At 29.0% G+C, this 22,965-nt stretch overlaps 2 protein-coding genes across 14 annotated transcripts in view; one reads left to right on the top strand and one right to left on the bottom strand.

Moving 5' to 3' along the window:
- The window catches only part of LOC145969221 (leucine-rich repeat-containing protein 58), a 50,203-nt gene extending 39,943 nt beyond the window's left edge, over positions 1 to 10,260 (top strand). Inside the window, exon 5 of the mRNA XM_083095165.1 lies at positions 9,372 to 10,260. Within this exon, the coding sequence (XP_082951291.1) occupies positions 9,372 to 9,409 (38 nt within the window). The 3' untranslated portion in view covers positions 9,410 to 10,260. The remainder of the gene's footprint in view (positions 1 to 9,371) is intronic.
- LOC145969219 (glycogen synthase kinase-3 beta) overlaps positions 1 to 22,965 on the bottom strand; it is a 55,881-nt gene that overhangs the window by 6,249 nt on the left and 26,667 nt on the right. For 2 of the 13 annotated variants that reach the window (XR_014437982.1, XM_083095152.1), the window contains exons 1-7: positions 18,966 to 20,721; positions 12,896 to 13,086; positions 12,484 to 12,567; positions 11,302 to 11,412; positions 10,881 to 11,118; positions 10,250 to 10,443; positions 6,254 to 6,596 (exon numbers count right to left, since the gene is read on the bottom strand). Coding sequence is in view for 12 of the 13 variants with exons in the window: in XM_083095152.1 (XP_082951278.1) it covers positions 6,254 to 6,596; positions 10,250 to 10,443; positions 10,881 to 11,118; positions 11,302 to 11,412; positions 12,484 to 12,567; positions 12,896 to 13,086; positions 18,966 to 19,152 (1,348 nt within the window). In the remaining variant the exon portion in view is untranslated. Of the gene's footprint in view, positions 1 to 1,376; positions 6,597 to 10,249; positions 10,444 to 10,880; positions 11,119 to 11,301; positions 11,413 to 12,483; positions 12,568 to 12,895; positions 13,108 to 15,024; positions 15,130 to 18,965; positions 20,724 to 22,965 lie in introns of those variants that run through there. The other 11 variants (XM_083095150.1, XM_083095149.1, XM_083095153.1 and 8 more) reach the window with 11 other exon arrangements.

Raw genomic sequence — 22,965 nt, 5'->3', positions numbered from 1 at the left:
CTACTGCGCTGTGGCTCTTATGCCAATTTTAATTTGATCTTTATTTATTTATTTGAGCCAAATTCCTAATTTTTAAAATATATATATATATATATATATATATATATATATATATGTGTGTGTGTGTGTGTGTGTGTGTGTGTAATTAGATTCAATTATAACAAAATTAAAATTTTAAAACAAATTATTTACATGAAAAGTCAAGAAACGGCAACTGCATTGTAGTAAAAACTGACATTTCTTGAAAACAATTTCTAGAAACTTTGGCAATGAAAAAAATGCTTATTTTTTAACGAAACAATACGATAGTATTTCTTGATCTGTATCATAAGTTTGTTTAGCATTCTTACCTTATACATATATTAATATGTTCCACGATAAAAGTAACATTACATATAAGCATACACACACGTCGTGACATCGAAACGTAAAATATATTACGTTAGAATGTATTATATTGTTGCAAAAGTTTTTTTCACGTATATATATAAATTGAAGATGTTTTTTACAAAATTTTGAAATAATTTTTATTGATTAAAATTAATAAAAGATACTGTATACTTTTTCGGTTTTAATATACTTCTTCTTTTTTCGTTTTCTACAATTTTGAATTGTTGGTTTTATATCTTTTGCACTAATTTAATACATATGCATACACGCACAACACACTGGCACACACACACACATACACGTATATATTTTATATATTACATTACTTTATTAATCTTTTTTTACAAAATTATTACATTTTATTTACTACACTTCAAAAAAAAACTATGAATAATGTTAGAATGAAGATAAGAACAAATAGAATATATTGACAAACAAAGAGAGAATATATTATGTAATATTATTTTAAAATCAATTTTGTTCTCTAATTTCTCTTTCTATTCCCTTTTTCTTTACAACAGCAATGATTTCTTATATATATATGTATATTATATATATATATATATATATATATATATATATATATATATATATATATCACACGTTACATATTTAATTCTATAAATTAAATTATATATATACGTATATGTGCATATTTAATTCCATCGAAAGATTCGTTCATTCTTTTTCTCCTATATAACTTTCGACATTAATAAAAGAAAAAGCAAAATAAACGAATTTCTCGATTAATATTGAAAATATTTATACAGCTTTCAATATTTTACATTTGTCTTCTATATTGACGGTCACAAGTATAAGTTTGTTATGCTGCTTAATAAATTGTCAAATATACAAAAACTCTATTTGTGTGTGTGTATTATATCACATCACGATATCGAAAGGACGCGTTGAAGTAAACAATAATGAAAAGACAAATTGTGGTAAGATGAGATGAGATGTGAGAAGGAATTAATTAAAACCGAAAATCGATGAATTTTTCATTTATTAATAATAATAATAATAATCACGATAAATAATCAACAATATCTATGTCCAAGCTGTGCTTTGATTCAATGTTTGTATTAAGATATATCGTTTCTCTATTTCACAGCTAGATTTCCAGCTAATCTCTCTTCCGTTTTCGAATTCGACACTTTTCTTGATAGTCGCCTAAAACTTAAAAGAAAGGAGATCTGTTTATTTCAGTTACACTTTCTTTCGCTGTTTAAAATAAAATATAGATGTATATCGAGATGTATATATTTTAAAGAAAAGAAAAGAGAGAAAGAGAGAAAAGTGCAACTGAAACAAACAGTTTTAGAAATACAAGCCAGTGTAATTTCGCCAAGTTCTAATTTCGATAATTTCGAAATTTCTTTTCGAGAAAGAATGTTTCGCATTATGTTATTAACACGATAATACGAAGAAGATAGTTCGAGCCTTTGGATCAAGCCAGCCATCTCTCAGCAAGGATTTATATAAATACACTGCTAAATAAAAAAAATTACAGAATAATTATTCTTTATAACACGCGTACCATACCTAGTTAATAAATCGATTTATTCGAAAATTGCTCTTAAGCCTCCAAGTTTGCTCTACAGTAAACGCAGTTAGCTTTCTGTGCAGTTAGCTTTTTTTAATCACATTTATTTGATTTGAGTATAATTATTTAGAACGGTGTGATTTGTATCTGTATACATATATGGCTAGAGAATGTCAGTTCAATATTTATATCATTGATACGTTTGCAATTCTTTATGTAATACGTATTTTCCTCTCTTCAAAATCGGAAGACATTTTGTAGAATACATCCCATATATTTCTTCAAAACAAAAAAGAATAAACGACATGTGATTTCATTTAAAATTAAACATGAAAATATAGCATTGATAAAAAGAAAGAACTAGTGGTCTAAAAACTTAAATGTCATTAACACGCCCATAAAATTCAAATTTGACTTTCAAAATCTCTAACTCTTCTACATTACTCTCTTTTCACATTCTATACATGCTCTTTTGTTTTTATTTCTAGTTTCTTTTTTAAAAGAAGGACCGAAATGCTTGAAATTTTTCTTTTTAGACATAATGATATGTATACATGTAAGATAACTGCCATAACCCGGAATTCGAGTGCAAGAATTCGATTTTGCGTGTGTATGAAATATGATATACACAGGGTGATTCATGTTAATTGATCCACCAGAATAATTTGAAAACAAAACATATTTTTGCAAAAGATGTTTTAAATAAAGATTATTTAATTTTAAAAAGAGAACAGAATAAAATGATAACTTCAATTTGACCTTGAATAGAGATATTCTAGAAATTTCAAGATTATCTCTTTGAAATTTTTGTATTAAAATCTTTGTTTTATTTCATATTCTTGTAATTAGTATATCTACAAGACGTTGAAATAATAATCGTCTTTGAAATAATAATTATAAAGCTTTATATTCATCATTTAGTTTAAGAAATATATACTTAAAAGTTGAGATTTACAATATTACTATTATCTAGAATTATTACAAATATACATTCCAAAGATATAAACATTCACCCTGTGTGTATATAATTTTAAATTTTTAAATCTAATGAATTACATTTTTGTTTTTTTAATTTCCTGCAGTTTTACATTCTATTCTATCAAAACCATTAACAAATAGATTTGATTTTTGCATAACTCCATTTCTTATTATAGTTAACATATTATAAAGTTGCCAATAACGACTCAATAATAGATGTGCTTTTAAAATATATGTATAAAGATAATTATTTATATTTATTATTTTACATCTCAATATTATTTGTTTTTCCAAACGCTGAAACTATACTTTGAAAATCAAAATTATATTACAAATTATTTCGTAATTCTCGCAAAACGAAGGGTCTAATATGATATATAAGTCCTCTCTTTTTAATCTTAGAAAGTTTTTTTTTCTTATCACATGTGTTTTCGAAAAAAATTCGAATATTCGAATATTCGTTTTCTGCATAACTGATTCCAGAAACACGCAAAAAGAGCTTCCTTCATTGTTGAAGCGATTTCATTAATGTATCAAAAAATCCGTTCTGCCATTTATAACGTGTCGTTGGCTTAAAAAATATGATAAATCGCTCCGTTAGGTCGATCAGAAGTTCGTCATCTACAATTAAAAAAAAGAGAAAAGAATAGACAGCCGAAAATCTCCAGAAAATAATAATAGTAATAGAATGCTAGGGATAACGATTTAACGCGCCAAGACATGACCGATAGGCACGAATATGTCTTCTCGCTAAATGCTCTAGCTTGCTAGCTAACATTCTCTCTAATTATGTTGGTGTATGATAGTATCTTAGTCATTTTGCGGCGAATCGATCAGTTTTTACATCTGAAAAACATCTTTTGTAACATATTGTTTTGTTTATCAATATAATAGCCATGAAAGAAATTCGTTAGAAATCTAATCACAAGGCAGAGAATATGCTTTTGTGATAATTTATTTATAAGCTTACTTCAGTCGAGATGAAACATGGACTAGTATTACTGATATATTAATATCATTATTACTTGTCAGTTATACTCATTATTATTTTGTTACTCATTTTTAATACACTTGTTTTAATGTTTTTTGTCTGACTAAAACCTTGAGAAATTATCGTCTGAAAATGAAACTTGTCTTGCGAATAGGGAGTATGATAATCTATTCCTTTTTTTTTCTCATTTTAAACTGATCTTGCAGCAACGACAACAAACATGTACAAAGATCTGAAACCGGTTCTGATAAAACCCAATTTCCCGTAAAAAAGTTTCATAAGATAGTTATCACTTTATTGATTTGTGAATAAATAAAAAAGAACCTTCGAATATATATATAAATTCAGTGAATATCGGTTTCGATTCTGTATTATCTCGATAAAATAATGTTACTAAATGTCACCTTTTTTAAGTTTTTCATCAACTAGAATCATGCGTTTAGCACATATTATAATTATTAGAGAAAACGACCAATTTCTATGTATAGGCTAAATTACATCAATAGCACGATGGTCTTTCTCCAATTTTCATTGGTACCCTCCTCAAAGCTGATGTAGTAATAATAACAAATTGCTAGTTATTTGATTACACATTATTTCAGTTTGTTTTCAACTAGAATGCCGGATCGATTATTTATCGATTAAGGAAGAATCAGAGTTTATGTGCATTCTTAAGTCAATTCGGCAATAGAATAGCTCATTTGACACCGAATTACGTTAATATAGCACATAACAATCTTCCTTTAATCGTCGGTATTTTCTCAAGAATAAGTTTTGCAGATATTTAACTCCGTCTAAAAATATCTACAAATAATCTCTAATGCGATACACGTACAGTTGAATGTTCATATAGTAAATTTCCACATTTTTTTTTTGCGACCTTGTATTATGACACAACTCATATCATGATGTTCTTCCCTTGCACTGCTTTCATTATTTACCACGTGATCGCGTGATAAAATAGAGTGAAAAAACAATGTTTTTACTCTCTGTATATGCCATTAAAAATAAGAACGAGAATTGCGAAAAAAATTCACAAATAAAAACATTTTTTGGTCTCCATAGAAATTCACGATACGGACATTCGATTGTATCTAATTACAGTCGCATTTAATTATCAGTTAAAGAGAGAGGGACCATTTTTTTTATATAAACATAATATATATAATTAAGAATTTGTCATCAAATTGCATCGTTCTGGTCTACGAAAGACAGTAGCATCCTTCAATAATATTATCTGTTTTATTCTTATTTTTCTTAAATTGATACTTTCGTCGAGCTTTGATACTACGGTGTCTTAAAGTATAAAACGATGGTGATGCAAACGACATTACTAGAGACACATTAGATTACACATCCTCTTAGTTTACCTTTAACTAGAGTAAACGCATTCTCAGCAGTTATTTAAAGTTAAAGAAGGGCCAATTCCTACATATATATATATACACTGAATCCGATTCGGCAACGATATTATAGTTTAAGGCTTCTGTAGAAGTCATATTGCTCTATAGCATCAGAAATAAAAAAAATCATACGAATTGTTTTTTTCTTATGCATAATATTATGCACAAACTTTTCTTTTAATAAATAATTTGATATTATATATATTAACGTGCTGACTCTTTTTTATGATTTACAAGCTTGATTTGTATTTTGTAGCAAACATGAGTTATTATATGAGCTATTATATATATATATGTATATACAGTATATATATATATATATATATATATCCTTATATGCTATATATAGCTCAATATTGGCTAAAATTTATAAAATCGAGCTTTCAGATATCAATCATAGATATGGTATGAGGATATATATATAATATACATAATATATATATTTCATATTTGCTATAAAATTAATTGTATGACGGAGCTTTCAATCTGTAAATGAAGAGTGAGCATGTTTCATAAATTCCATTCCCTCAATGACTTGTGCAATATGCACGGAAGGTGATTTATTTCAATACGTACAATGCTTTTCTGATGTCATAAATGTCTAACATGATTATTACGATGATGAATTAGAAACCTTAATTTCGCCGAGTCGCGTCGCTGTATTACGCTACTTCTCGCTCTAGAAGGTGAAAAAATCTTATATCTATAAACTCCACAATGCAATATATCGCATTTACAACATGGACATCCTCGTCAGAAGATAGATAGATTCGTCATGCCACTGTAATCTGATTCTTTGATAACATTAAAAAAAAAAAAGAAAAAGTGAACAAAGCGCGATTCAAGCCATGTTCGATTGGCTGGAGTCGGTATTTTGCGTATTGGTACTGATGGTATTGGTACTGATGGTGGTGTTAGGATTGGTAACGCTATTATCACTAGAGTTACCGCTAGCGCTGGCGGCGGCGCCTGTGGCGTCCGATTGACCGCCACCTCCACCCCCGCCGCCCCCGCCAGGATTTCCCTCCGTACCAGTGGTAGCGGTGGCCGATTGCATATACTTGGGTATCAGCATGCTGTTGAGAACCGGTTGGATGCGCAGCTCGTGTTCGGTAAAGTTAAACAGCGGTGGTAGTTCGCGTCCACTTGGTAGTCGCGTTCCCTGCTCACGCAGTTCATTGAAAAAGGAATGCGCGCATGCCTGCAGCGGCGTCATACGCAGCGATGGTGTATATTCCAGTAATCGTGCCACCAGGTCCATCGCCTCTGGTGGTGTACGCGCCCTGAATACCTGCAATCATTATCGAATCTATGTTAAATTGTATTTGATATCTTGATATGTAACATTTAATTGTTATTCGATCATTATAAAGTGAGCGAAAAAACCCGTTATATAAATCTTTATCATAATTTTATGATTTTATGATGAAGCGGTAAGAAGATTAAGTACGGATATAGTCCAGTTAATGCTTCAATTAGAATATTTCAAAAGCTTCTGTCTCTATGAGTTTAAATAGATTAATAAAAAGTGTTGTAAAATGCCAGCTGAACAGCTCCCTGCTGCATTGTAAGATTTTATTAAAGATTAAAAGTTGAATAATTAGTAGCCTAATAAAATAGAATATTAATAATGTAAAAATTTTTTATTCCTTAGCCCTTAAAATATCATAAATTTTATTAAGTTCTTTTTCTGTCATGGAATCCATAAAGTATCATCTAATCTTTAGCAGTTAATTTCATTTATTTTAAATTATAAAGATTTTGCCTTTAACAATATGTCTATATATATATATATATATATATATATATATATATATATATATATATATATATATATATATATATGTTTAATATATTAATATAATAACTTGCCAAATATGCAAAATACCAACTTGCAAAATATGTTGTTGATTTTAAGACGTTATAGAAATAAAATTTAAAAAAATTTAAAAAATTTTTGACTGTAAGATCTTTGATTACACAGACCTGCGAAATTGTAGGTTTTATTAGTTTAGTAGTTTTAGTACAAAAAGCAGAGTAGATAAATCTGATAGATTTTTTGACGCTGAAAACGAATCTGGTCGCAGAATTTCTCCAGTACGTTAGGTTTTTAAGTAATTTGTGATTAAATAATCCAAAAATAGCTATTTGGCCATTTTCATGAATTTATTATGAGGGAACCTAATTTTTTGAAATATTTCTGCCAATGGCATCGTATAGCACTAGTCTTTACCTTTCAAATCCATTTTCGATTGCCGCCGCACGATTTTGTTTCGCTGAGATATAGAAATTATAAGACTGGTCATGCATAATGGTCCAATAAGCCATTCCAGTCAACAGTGCCACCTCTCTGTCTTACCACGAATTAAAATTTGGGTAAAAACATAAATGTTTAAACGTCGCCTGTCATTTTTGAAATTAAAAATGACGGATCTAATATGATGGGCACAGAATTACAATAAAAAAGTATAAAATTTAGAAAAATTCATCAAAATGTGTAATAACTGTAGTAGATATATTTCTGCAGGACTTTTTCGACCATCGAACCTGACAGATGTAAAATTTTAAGATGACGGATATGATATGACTCTGCCATATTGATGCTTACATATATAAATTTTCTTTAACGTAAATTTTCTTATAACTTCATATTTGTATACTTCAGCGAAAGAAAATCGTGCGACGGCAATCGAAGATGGATTTGAAAAGTGAAGAATATTATCATACGATGCCATTTGCAGAAATATTAAAAAAAATTAGATTCTCTCATAATAAGTTCATGAAATTGGCCGAAATAGTCATTTTTGAATTACTTAATCACAAATTATTCAAAAACCTGACCTGCTGGGGAAATTCTGCGGCCAGATTCGTTTTCAGCATCAAAAATCTATCAGATTCACCTACTTACTCTGTTTCTTGTAACTGACCCTCGCAGGCCTGTGTTATTAACCTGGGGAAAAAATTACAATAAAATTACAAAAAATTACAAAATTTAAAATAGTACATATAGTGTTGCGATTAGCTGTATTTAAAGTTAGATAATGATTTTAAATATTCCGTTTTGTAAGATTTCAGTTCCTATATTTCATTTTATGATGCCTAAAAAGATATCCTTTACACTTGCTGAGAATTGAAGATAAAATAATTATGATTGGTATTATCTAGGAACACTTGTACCATATGGTTTTCTTTTATACACACACATACACATACATACATACATACGAGATGTGCAAAAAAACAATGAAACATTTATTCTATTTCGAAGACTAGATTTTTTTGGAAATAATTATTTTAAACAAAAGATTTCATGTTATATTGAATGGTGGTATTTTGACTTTGGATTACTTTGTTAAAATCATATAAAGGTCGTTTTGAATTTTTAAAATTTCTATTATTACATATTCCTGTAACTCATATCGAAATGTTTTCAAAATATTATCATCTTACATTAAGAGTTTAGTTGTCTGACTTAGCGAAAGTTCAATGGTTTATAACATAAGAAGTTCTTAATGAAAGAGAGCATACTATTTTGAAAACATTTTGACATTAGCTATAAGAATTTTAAAAAAAGTTCCTGTTTAAAAAATTTTGGAAATGAATCTTCAATCTTCAATCAAATGATCTTCACAAAGTGATTCAAGATCAAAGTATTAGTATCATTCGATAAATGAATTAAATTGAACACAAGTCTAACAACTTTTGTTTAAAACATTTTTTTTAAATTCTTTTCGAAATATCAAGATGTTTTATTATTTTTCCTCATCCTGTGTGTGTGTGTGTGTGTGTGTGTATATATATATATATATGCGTATGTATGTATGTGTGTGTGTGTGTGTGTACATGCAATCTTTCTATTTAATGTTGTATCAACATGATAGTCGAATAAGTAAAATGTAAATGAATATATGTGTGTACGTTTAAAAAAATGAACAATACAGACTTCAAGCACTACTCTTGATAGACACGAAAGGCCAAAATATGTTATTCATTTCTTGTTTGGTGTAAATGCAAATCTCAAATATCACCAGAACATAAGAGTAAGTGATACTTTAATTATTTTCAGTCGCCATAACAAATACAAGAGGTACGATAGATCGTTAGTAACGTTAACAGATGAGATGAACCGAGCAACAAGGAGATTCTCACATGAGGAAGACAATTGATGATCATAAAGAGAAAATAGTAAACAAATTTCTTTTCCCTTTTTTTATCCTTTTTAAAGTTAGTTTACCGGACAGATTGGAGAGAAATCCGCACGCTTATCCGAATATCAAGATGGAAGTTTGGGTGTTAGTACAATGAGCCAAGATAGAGAAAGTTTGTACCAGTTATATGTTGAATAAGACTCGTTGCAAGTTGGACCACTTACTCTAATCTTCTGGTGCTCCGTGGAACACACAGGTGTTTCACTCATTCGCTGAAGCATATACTGCAAACCACGAGTACATGTATTGATGAATGGCACTATCGAGCCGCTAATGCCGCTAATGCGTCATTGATCGAATTTTACATAAGGAAATGTAAAAATACTTTCCTTTTTTCCGAAAGTATGCATTGAGTAATTCCTTATTACGATATCTCAGCGAAAATTTGATCCTATCTCTTCTATCCTTTTGTTAAAATTAAGAGTAACTTTTTTTTGTTATTAACTGTTTGAAATTTATACATATTTAGAAAAAATCCAAAATATTTGAAAAACTGAAGTAACTTTTATTACTTCTATTTTCAAAAATATGGATTTAAAACAGAAATTGGCTCTTCAATCATTTATAACGAGTTTTTAGTCACAAAATGATAGACACGTGACAAGACGAGACGACCACGAGATAAAGAGAAATATATGGTAAAATGTTGCTGGATGTGTGTGTGTGTGTGTGTAAATATTATGTGTTAGGCATATAATGAGATATTGTGAAATTATTTGCAAATAATAAATTTTACCTTTTGCCAAGGATGCGACTTAATTTGTGGAAATTTGAATTCGGTATAGTTGGGATTCATCTCACGTATCTGATCGCGCGTAGGCGTACCAAGGACTTTGATAATTTCTACCAGCTGATCGACGCCACTATCGCCGGGAAATATCGGTTGGCCTAGCAACAATTCTGCCAGCACGCAACCTGCGCTCCAAACATCTATTGAGAAAATGAGAAAAATGAGAAAATTAAATTAGATAAGAGAAATATAATAAAATAATCATATTAAAAATTATATACATACTAATAGTATAATAAATATTAAGTATATATAATACTATTAATAAATATAAATATTGAATATTCATAATATTATACTAAATATATTATATTAATAAATATAAACAAGTATTAAATATTAGTATTGTATATTAAAAGTATTATAATATAAATATTAAAAAAAAAAAATCAAATTTTCTACATTTTATCAACATTTATGGAAGTCTAAATGATTTGAGCAGGTATCTGATAAAGATTGAATAATTCTTTAATATACGAGTTATGAAAAAGATGATAGAGCGCGGTCAAAGATGATTCCTCGAGTTTTAAGAAGCAATATCACTCAAAAGGTGTAATGTCATTACATTGTAGCTTACCGATCTTTGTAGTATAATCAATAGCACCAAAGATGAGCTCAGGTGCACGATAATAGCGACTGCAAATGTAAGACACATTGGGCTCGCCTTTCACTAGATGCTTAGCCGAACCGAAATCGCATAGCTTCAAGACGCCGGTATCTGGATCTAAGAGTAGATTCTGCGGCTTAATATCTCTGTGGCAGATACCCAACGAGTGAATATACGCCAATGAACGGAACAGTTGATACATATACAGCTGTAAAAGAACCAAAGGTTATCTTCTTTTATATTATACATTATATACATAGATATAAGTTTATGAAGATTTTTGTATAGTAATTAATTCACAAATTTTACTTGAATAAAAACAAAGTACGAATATATTTAGAAAAACATATGATTTTTATTTTTTGTTTTATATTCTCTAGAAATAACTCACCTTAATAAAGCTGATTGGTATCGTCTGCTTGCTTTTGCTATAATGTCGAGCGACTTTGTACACAGTTTCGGGTATGTATTCCAGGACTAGATTGAGATAAACCTCGTCCTTCTATAAAAACAGAAGAGAAAGAGATAATTCTACTGTGATATTTAAATCCTGACATTTGTCTACAAATATTTGTCGTCTCAAAGGCACACTACTTCAAAACCAAACATCGACCATGATATCGCCAAAAAAATATATGGAGTGTTCCACAATTCGCAATCTAAGTTTTAATGACAAATTCTCTTTAATCAAAATCTAAGAACATTTATTCTTACTTTTATTTGCGCTTTTAAATACTTCGGTATAAATTTTTTTTTACCCTAACTTTCTAATTTTCAAATATTTATAATCTTACAAATATTTTGAAAAATTACAAGAGAAAATTATTAGAATATAAAAATATAAACTATTCGTTATTTAGTTGTTCGAAAAATCTTTTTTCTTTAGACTGTTAATACTTCAAAATTAAAAATCGATAAAAAATATATCAAAGAATTTGTGATTAAAATTAGTTAATAATTGTAGCAATTATAGGCCACGTCGTTTGAATCATACGCTTCATTATCTTTTTTGGATACACATATCGACGCTGTCATGTTATTAACATTTAAATTAACACACACGCCTTCCAAGAAAATACGAGATAACAAAATTAGCGAAGCAGTGTGATCTATCTAGATCCAGATGAAAAACAAGACTTAAAAAATGACATTTCAGAAGAATGATACGAATGTGAAGATGTACGTTCCTATGTGAAAGCGAAAATTTGCCTACAATTTTTTTTTCACCAAAAGGGGTATTTCGCACAAACTACTGGGTGTGCTTCAACTTACGTCAACGTGAAAAACCGGATTAGTCGCGGTTAAGATGTTCTAAAAGATAACAATGTGGCATGCATTAAATAAACATCTTTCGTTTTATTTTATAGGCACGTCATTAACATAATAAATCAATAGCAATAAAATCCATAATCGCGCGCTAATCAATGGCGGTATAATGATTAATCGCATATTTCGCGTCATTTTTTTTCACGAGATTCTCGACGAAATGACAGAATCTTTGAATTTTTGTATGACAGACAAAAGCTCCATCTTTGCTTAAAATTTATGGAAGGTTTAAAGATAAGATAGTTACCTTATCACCACTAGAGTAAAAGAAATATTTGAGTTTCACAATGTTGCAGTGCTCGAGGCGTCGCATAATTTGTAATTCTCTGTTCTGAAAAAAAATCGCAGAGTCTCATTAATTAATATATATTTAATAGACTCATTAAATAAATAAAATAAAGTAGAACGCTAAAACATGATAAAAAATAAAAGGAGAAAAAAGCAAACGGACAGAAATTATAAATATAGAATAAAAAGATAGTATATAAAATGAAATAACACACAGGATAAAATAAAATAAAATCCATCTAACAAAATAAATAGAAATGTGCGTTAAATGTAGTACATAGATTTTTTTTTTTTATTTAGAGTTCGTTATATTTTATTTCTTATATATTATTTTATACATATATATTAGAAAGCAATGTAAATATGCTTACTTTAAATCGTTTATCCTGAAGAACTTTCTTGATGGCGACCATCTCACCCGAGTCACAGAGTTTGGCTTGATATACCACGCCGAAACTGCCATTGCCGATGACCTTGGTGTCAGTGTACGCGACCTCTTGGGGACGATCTGGTCCTGCTCCGGGAGTCGCCACTACGGTTGTTACCTTGCTGCCATCCTTGCCTGCAGGGTACATTGCACCACCCATAGAAACAAATCGGAAAAGACCACGGTACAGGAAAAGAAGTAGAAATAAAAATGGAACACCAAACTTTCTCTAAAAAGCAGGAAATGTGCAGAAAGCCATTTTTCAGGAATTTTCCAAGATTTGTATTTTTTTTAATTTGCAAGATTGTAAATAAAAAATAGTCGTATCGGTAATATAATTGTTTAAAAAATTCATAAATAATCCGGAATTTCAATTACACGAAAGGCAATAAGTTAATTTGCAAAAATTTTTATTACATTAAGACATAGAGATTATATATGTATGTATTAAATAATAATTATAATATATTATATATATTGAACATTGTATTTTAATATATTACATATTATATTATATTAATATTATATTATATTATATTAATATGTAATATATTAATACAATATTCAATATTCAATATATAATATATTAATATATAATATATAATAATACATTATATAATATATAATATAAAATACATAATATATAATTATATATATAAAATAATATTATTATATATGTATTATAAAAATTAATTTTCATAAATCTCGTTGTTCATTATTTCGATGACCTCCAACAGTCTATTACGTTACTACATTTCGTAGAAATGTAAAAAAAAAGTTATGCGTGTCGTGTTAAAAATTGCAATTCCGAAAACCGTTACATAAATTATAATATCTCGGTCCCTACAGTCATCGCTGCTATTTTCATGTGTAGTTCTCGGACATGGGCCTACATACGATGACCAGGAATAGCCTAATCCTTGATTTGTGTTTGCTACCACTTTCGAACTATGCGACTTGCGGGATAAATCACCGTGCGATTTACACGTATTTACCGGAAAAAGTTGCCGAAATATAATTTATAATAGTCTACTGCAGTTTACGTGATTTTAATTTCAACGATATTATTTTCTCCGATTTCCTCTGTTTTCAATATCCAAGCAAACAAATTTCGACTAGTTATCCTGTTCGAATGTTCAGGAAGAAACAAACATGAAGATGTGTTTATATGAAACATAGCAGGTGAATGTATATCTACAATTGCACATTGAGCCTTTTTTATCGACGACTGTCAGAGTGCGCTTTCAAGGGGATGACCTTGATGAATAAACAAACTATCACAATCTCGCAGTTTCTCTATCGGCGTATTGTACAATGTAAACTTCTTTCTGGAAATAGCTTCGCGCACATGTACCTTTGCCATTTTCCGAGGGTCGATGATTTGTATTCTTATTTGTTAAATGCATCTCTATTCCTTGACTGCGTCATCAGACACATATATGTTAAGTTATTTGAATAAGACGTCATCAGACATATATGTTACTTGAATAAGACGTACACAAGGAATATATCACACATATAAGTTTCTGATTTATATATAAAACAGCTCATTCATAGATACAGTAAACAACATGTTGCAATAAAAGATTACGAGAATAAAATTATAATTATTATAAAAATATCTATTTTTTAACACACTTCAAGACATTTTCTTTGCGTTTTGATAGGTACTTTGTTTTATTTAATATATTTAAATAATAATAAAATTGTTTTTATAATCATTGAAAAATTTAAATCTCAATTTAAAATAATTTTCATTATTTTTTGTATATTGACATATATAAAATCATAAATATAAATACATATATATATGTATAAGTTTATATGTATGACTTTAGTGCGATGTTAATGATGGTATATTAATGTGTGTGTGTGTGTGTGTGTGAGACAAGAAGAAGAACTCTAATATTTAAATACAATGGAAAATTGCTCTGACATAACTTCACATTTGAAAAAAAAGTAGGAAAGCTAAAAGTGTAAAAAAAAATTTATGAAAATTGTGTTTTATTATATTGTTAACGAAACACGAATGCTGCTAAAAATGAGCTTCTTGATCCAAAATAAGAGAATCACCTGCTTTAGAGTCCGTAGGCAAATACAAATTTTCTGATCCGCGAATACACCGAACAACTAATCGCCACGTGGATGGTGTCTTGCTTTCTGACATGTTTGCGACTCGCGACATTTTCACTCATCAATCATTGATAGGTCGAGAATCGCGAGTTTATTATTCGTTTCGTACTTCGCGAGATTAGTTTTTAGAAAAAAGAAAAAAAAATGATTAATATTTTATTATTATATGATAATATAATTATATAAATATATATATATATATATATATATATATATATATACATATAATTAATATAAAATATATGTAATTATACTAATTAATATATATTTTTATAATAATAAAATAATATATTAATATTTTTATATTATTATGAGATATATTTATCTTATATTATAATATAAATTTTTTTTCTTTTAAAGAATCTATAATTTAAGATAAATTTTTCTCATCTATGATTTATAATTGTGATTTATGATATGTATAGAATATATGTATATATACACACACTATATTATACTGTCATAATTATAAATACAAATCTATATATATACATATATATAGAATTGTATTTATAATTATAATCGGCAGAAACTTAAAGCTTATTAATATCGCAAAATTTATTAGCAACGATCACTAATCTCGTCTGTGCATTACACGATGAAAATCGTAATTATTGTAATTACATCGACAATGGATATGAAAATTTCATATTTGATTTATCACTGGAAGATCGAAGAATAAAGCAATTTTACAAATATCTTTCCTATGAAATCCTATGGAATCTTGCGAGAATATCTATAAGATACTGAACTTAATATTATATTATTTAATATTAGTTATTATTTATTTAATATTAGTTATTTAATATAGTCATATTTAATATTTATATAATAAATTTAATTAATATATTTAATATTAATTTAATATTAATAATATGATATATTTAATTTTAATAATATAACATTAAAATATTTTTTAAATAAATTATTTTATAATTATTAATATAATTATTTATTTTTTATTACTTTATCAAAGTTAGGATTTCTCCCTTCTTCCCCCCATTATCAAAATATTTTCCGATATCTTTGGAAATTCCTTAAAAGAAAGAAAGAAGAGAGAGAGAAAGAGAAAAAAAGAAAAAATGCAGTGAAGATTGTTGTGCAGGAAAAAAATGGGTCAAGCTATACTCGAAGCTAGAAAAACCAGCCAACCTCCCAGCTAGCTAGGCTAAATCCAGCACATATGACAAAAAATGCAATGAAGCGATGTAGCAGCTGCAACGCGCATGCTGTTAGACCCTTTTATCGCGTTAGGCGCGCATCGGAGGAGACTTCGACCTTTCCCGTGATACTCAGCCCCTACCTGTGAAGCAAGAGAGCTTTAGAGGCTCATATCGGCTCTCATTGTGACATTTTATGCGACTTGAATAAGAGTTCCCCATGGTGGACGTTATATCGAGAGCCTCTTTGTGGCTGTCCTGACGATGATCGCGCTTAGTTTTAACGAAACGAGCCGTGTGGATAATAAAAAACGGAAGATGAGGGGATTAATCAAAGCGGCAACAAAAAGGCGAGTGAATCTAAGGCAATTTTCTGTGATTAAATCTGCAGAGTTGCAATTTCCGCGACATTCTGATTTTACACATCTTTCGTTATTAATATTTCAAGAAAATATGCAACTGTGCGTTAGAAATGAAATTATGTGTTATATAACAATATTATTAATATTACATGATTATACAGGGTGTCCCATTTTAATGTCCCACCCCAAATAACTTTCTTATTTTTAATTTTAGAAAAAGATGTTTCAGACAAAAGTTGTATGGTTTCAAGGGGGACATAAGGTGGTGTCATTAGTTTGACCTTGAATAGTTACTTGAAGGTCACGTGAAGGCCACTTTCAATTTTTTAAATGGAATCGCCTACTTTTTATTACATATTCTTGCAGCTCATCTCGAGAGCTTTCCAAAACACTATAATTAAGTTAGTTTTCATTAAGTACTTTCCAAGTTATGAGGCTTGAAATTATTTCTTAATTTTACATAAACCGTAAAATATCTTGTAAAATATTCTTTTTTCGATTATCTTACCATAATACTTTTATGTACAAAATAATGAGAGAAATCAATTGGTGTAAAGAAAACACATAATTGTTTCGAAAAAAAAAATGTAATTGTTAATTGCAAATTACATTTTTTCTTTCGAAACAATTATGTGTTTTCTTTACACCAGTTGATTCCTTTCATTATTTTGTACATAAAAGTATTAAGGTAAGATAATCGAAAAATGAATATTTTACTAGATATTTTATGGTTTATGTAAAATTAAGAAATGATTTCAAGCCTCATAACTTGGAAAGTACTTAATGAAAACTAACTTAATTATAGTGTTTTGGAAAGCTCTCGGAATAAGCTACAAGAATATGCAATAGAAAGTAAGGGGTTTCATTAAAAAAATTGAAGGTGACCTCTACGTGACCTTGAAGCAACTATTCACGGTCAAACTAATGACACCACCTTATGTCCCCCTTGAAACCATACAACTTTTGTCTGAAACATCTTTTTCTAAAATTAAAATAAGAAAGTTACTTGGAGTGGGACATTAAAATGGGACACCCTGTATATACATCTTAGAGATCTATTGTCATTTCGCTTTATATTTATATAATCACAAAAAGAATCACTGGTCATTTACTTGGATTTTCCAACAAGCATGTCAAGTTATGTTACCGTAACGAAAAGAGCCTCCCTCGGAGCGTTCTCGCGGGAAACAGTATCGAGGGTAACAGATACCCATCAATTTTCCCACCGTCCCTTCGTCCGTCTCTCTCTCTCTCTCTCTCTTCCTTTCCCGTTCTGTCGTTTCTCTCACTCTCGAATAGATAGAAAAACCATGCGACACAGAGTATAGGTGCGACTAAGAGTAAATATGGCACCGGAGAGGAGGCGTAAATGTCAGAGGATCACACGCTCCCGATACACAAAGAACCGTATACTTGACGATATTATTAATACGTCATCGTGAAGATCCATCGATCATTCGAACGGAAATCACATCGGCGAGAAATTGCTCTAGAAACCAGATAACGCGCCGATGGACAGCGATTCCTTTTTTCTTTTTTGAGAAGATAAAGACCGTATTGATTTCCTTTGATAAAATGAGAATGTATATGTGGGATGTCTCAGAATCACTATCAAAGAAGATTTAGACATGTACTATATGTAATAATATATAATATATATATATATATATATATATATATAATATATAGTATATATAATATAATATATATCATATAATATATACTATATATATAATAATAATAATAATAATAATAATATATAGTAATAAAAAGCTCTAGTATAATAAACTTAATAAATTAATTCAATATTATATGTGTATATCTGTATGTGTGTATGTTAAAAAGTATAATTACGTGAAATCAAATCGTAGAAAATTCAAACAATGAATAGTATTCAAAAGTAAATAAAAAAAAAATTTCAATAGAAATCAAAATACATATTAATTTGAAGCATATTAGTAGATATTTTTGCAACGTTGTATATAAATTTTATCCAGAGATTGTTAAGATTTAATAAGGAAGAAACACACATAAAAAATGTCAAATTAGTCACTTTTTCTAGATATTGAAAAAACTAATTGTATATTTAAAAATAAATTTTTTTATAAAAATCAGAATGTATTAATGTAATAGATATTTTTGCAACACTGCGTAAAATTTTATCTAAAGATTGTTATACTAGAATGTAATAAAGTGGAAACAAACATATGTCATTTTACAATTTATTTATACAGCAATTAAAATATAATCTCGTAATATTTAAAAATACTTTATAAAGTGATCCTGTATAGAGTATACTATAAAATACATGTGGCAGAATGTAAATATTCAAAGTACGTCGACCGCTGGACGGACTTACGTTTTTTGTTGCCTAGTCGGCGCAGAAACTTGCAGAATTTTTTATAGGCGGTGTTTGCCTCCTTGCCACTCAATTCCACGGCACTTTTGGGACACTCGTTTTTCTGACCGGCCGTTGTCGGAAAGAATTTCGGATATCGCCACTGCTGACACGGTTCTGACCAATCGAGGTTGTTCGCTGGCGCCATGATTTAGATTAAGAAATCGATCGATCACCGAGATTATTGTACGATGGCTTCTCGTTTCGTATACGGAAAAGTTAGAATCGAGTTTCACTTCAATATTCGAGGATTGCGAGACTAGATATCGACTAGTTCTTCATAACTATTACATCACAGATATTTTCTTCTATTGTTTTCACATCACAAAGATTTGTACGTGTGTGTATTTTGTGCCTCTTTCTTTTTATTATATTAATCTTTAATTTATTTTTATTTTAAATTCTTTATTAGTTTTTCCTTCCTGTATAATATGTTTGTTTTGAATCACAGATACGAGTTGTTTTCTTATTATTGATATTCATCGTACTTTAGTTCGTAAGACCTCATACATCTTGACTTATTTTTCTTTGCTTCTTCATTCAGGGAATTTAATTTACATTTGAAAAGAATTTATATTTTTTTTATTGAATATAATTTTTTAAGACTTTTTGTATAAAATGTATTTATAAAGTTTCGAATTTCCGAATCTCCTTATATATTTTTATTGAGCTATGATTTTTTTTCTTCGCAACTTGTCTTTGTATTAAAATTGTATCAATATCCTTCTTCGCGAAGAGCTTCGCAGAATTGATGATTACTCAACATTCGATGACTATCTGTATTTTCTTGTCAAAATCACAGATTATTCCGATCAGCATATTTTGTCCTACTCACAAAAATTGTTCATAGAAATCACTATTGGCATTCAAACTAAAAATGTCATGTTCATTATTTCTTAAAGAATCCTAAGTTTTATGTTTTTACCTCAGATTGATTATAATCGGCATTCATTTATTAAATCTTTATATATCTATAAAAATAGATAAAAATATGTTCTTATGTATATTTGTATGATTTCAATACACATGTATATTATACTCAATTTCGTATATGATATACGTGATATTTCATATATTTCATATATTGAATAAATATCTATCTCGGTTCACTATATCGTTTATAAAAATTATTAATTAATAATATTTAAATAAATGATGTATGTATATATTTATATTGATATATACATATAAGTTGTAGATGTAATATATATAAGTTTATAAAAGTTTGAGGTTCTCTTTTCTCTTTTTGCAATCAATAACAGCTTGCACAGACTTTATGATTGGTAACTCGTGTAACTCTATACCTCTGCACACATTCGAATTTAACATATCTATTATTCCCCTGAAATACAGAACCTTCTCAAAGTCAATTGTTCCTTAATGACAATAATGGCTTCAGTTAACCATCTGTCGTTTAATTTTTACTCACAATGTTTTCACATTTTTCGCGGAAAATATTCGATTATCCGTCCAATTGATACTCGCTCGCCTACTGATTCCAATTGACTCGAAAAAATCATCTTTCGCCCTCTTCCTTCACTTACGAAAAGCACTATCTATCGAGATTGCGTTATGCAATTGCGTTTTTTTCCACGGATTAATAAGCAATGCGGGTCACGATTCGCGAAACGTGACACCGCTGCCGAATAGGACCGTCGAATTCCACGTTACACATGTAACAGCTTCGTTGACTCGCAACGGACTAACGGCACGCGACTAAAGCCGCTGATCGAGCCGTCACTTGGGATAGGCGCTGAAGGCGACGCGGTGGGAGACCCACACATACAACGAAGAGCACCTCTTGACTTTAAAGATATTTCTGTCTATTCATAATTATAATCTTATACAATAATTATTGCTTAATATATCTTGGTGAAGCGAAATAAAGTGAGATTTATTTTATCTTGGAATATAAAAAAGATGACCTTAGCATAATACATAGTATTGTGTGACGTACAAAGTAGGTAGAGAGAGAGAGAGAGAGAGAGGGAGAGAGAGGGTTCTGCATATTTTATAAAGTTTCCCATCTCTTCGCGATTCTGCTTTCGCATGAAAAATATAATATTTTATGATAATATATGCTCTAATTGCATTTTAATTTTTTAATATACATTACTTTCACCTTCGAATACGATTACATATATCCTAGTTAAACTGAGAGTTAAATTAAAATCAAATCAATTTTCAAGACACACAAACTTATATATATATATATATATATAAGTTTGTGTGTCTTGAAAATTGATTTGATTTTAATTCAACTCTCAGTGTATATATATATATATATATATATATACAGGGTGGCCCATTTTAATCCATCCAGTCGAATATCTCGAAAACCAAGCCCGGGAGAGAAAAATGTTTCAGACAAAAGTTGTTTGGTTTCGAGGGGGCCATAAGATGGTACCATTGGTTTGACCTTGAAGAGTCATGTGAAGGTCACTTCAATTTTTTTAAATGGAACACCCTATATATTTTTGCACATTCTTGTAGCTTATCTCGAGAGCTTTCCAAAACACTATAATTAAGTACCTTTTCGTTAAGTACTTTTTGAGTTATGAGGATGAAATAATTTCTTAATTTTACATAAACCGTAAAATATCTTGTAAAATATTCATTTTTCCATTCTCTTACCTTAATACTTTTATGTACAAAATAATGAGAGGAATCAATTGGTGTAAAGAAAACACATAGTTGTTTTTAAGAAAAAATATGGAATTGTTAATTGCAAATTACATATTTTTTCTTCAAAACAACTATGTGTTTTCTTTACACCAATTGATTCCTCTCATTATTTTGTACGTAAAATTATTGAGGTAAGATAATCGAAAAATGAATATTTTACAAGATATTTTGCGGTTTATGTAAAATTAAGAAATTATTTCAAGTCTCATAACTCGAAAAGTACTTAACGAAAAGGTACTTAATTATAGTGTTTTGGAAAGCTCTCGAAATAAGCTACAAGAATGTACAAAAATATATAGGGTATTCCATTTAAAAAAATTGAAGTGACCTTCACGTGACCTTCAAATGACTCTTCAAGGTCAAACCAATGATACCATCTTATGGCCCCCTCGAAACCATACAACTTTTGTCTAAAACATTTTTCTCTATCTTGCTTATTTTTCGAGTTATTTGGCTGCCTAAGTTAAAATGGGTCACCCTGTATATGTTGCAGCTTTCTAAAATAAGTTCTTTTATAACATGCGTTTTCTAATGCTTTTCATTCATACGAAGAAAAAACATAAAGCCATTTTAAGTTTCAAGTACTAAATTTATAAATATACTGAAAAAACTAAATAATTTTGATAAAATAAATATTTTTCACTTGTATGATATTTTCATTTTTTATCATTAAAAATTGTAATAAAAATACATATTGTCATTATATATTCAATATTTTAAGGTATTTGAATAAACAAAAATATACAATACCGATCAAAAATATTGCATCACTTGTAGAAACACGGAAATCGTTGCTTGAATGAACAAAAACATAAATATTACCAAATTATATTTCATTGCTATTATTTTATGCTTTAATAATAATTTTATGAATATGAACAAAACAGATAAGGGACTTATTCATTTACTTCCGTTTTCTATATTTTTTGAGGTAAAAAATGCAATACTTTTGACCGATACTGATATTTAAAATATATTTTTTAACACGTAATTCATTTGATTAATTGTTAATAATATAAAAACAATTTTTAAAAAATTCCCGAGTTCCAATAAAATTTCATGAGAATTCCCTGATTTTTCCAGGTACAAAAGAAATCCTTGAAAGTTCTCTACGTTTTTTCAGGGAGTATAGACACTCTGATTTTAAAGAAATTTTAGAATTGAATGAAGATTATATAAGAGAATTTTTTGCAGACAATATGAATTCGAATTTTCTGTCATCAAAATGTGAGAATTGAATTTGACTTCTCTGTCATTATCATTTGTGTTGGTAGAC

The sequence above is a fragment of the Camponotus vicinus genome, unplaced genomic scaffold (assembly GCF_025532165.1).
Source record: "Camponotus vicinus isolate PSW18456_S1 unplaced genomic scaffold, iyCamVici1.0 SCAF_3, whole genome shotgun sequence".
Lineage (NCBI taxonomy): Eukaryota > Metazoa > Arthropoda > Insecta > Hymenoptera > Formicidae > Camponotus > Camponotus vicinus.
The sequence above is the reverse complement of the archived record's forward strand: the minus strand, read 5'-3'. Positions and strand labels throughout refer to the sequence as shown.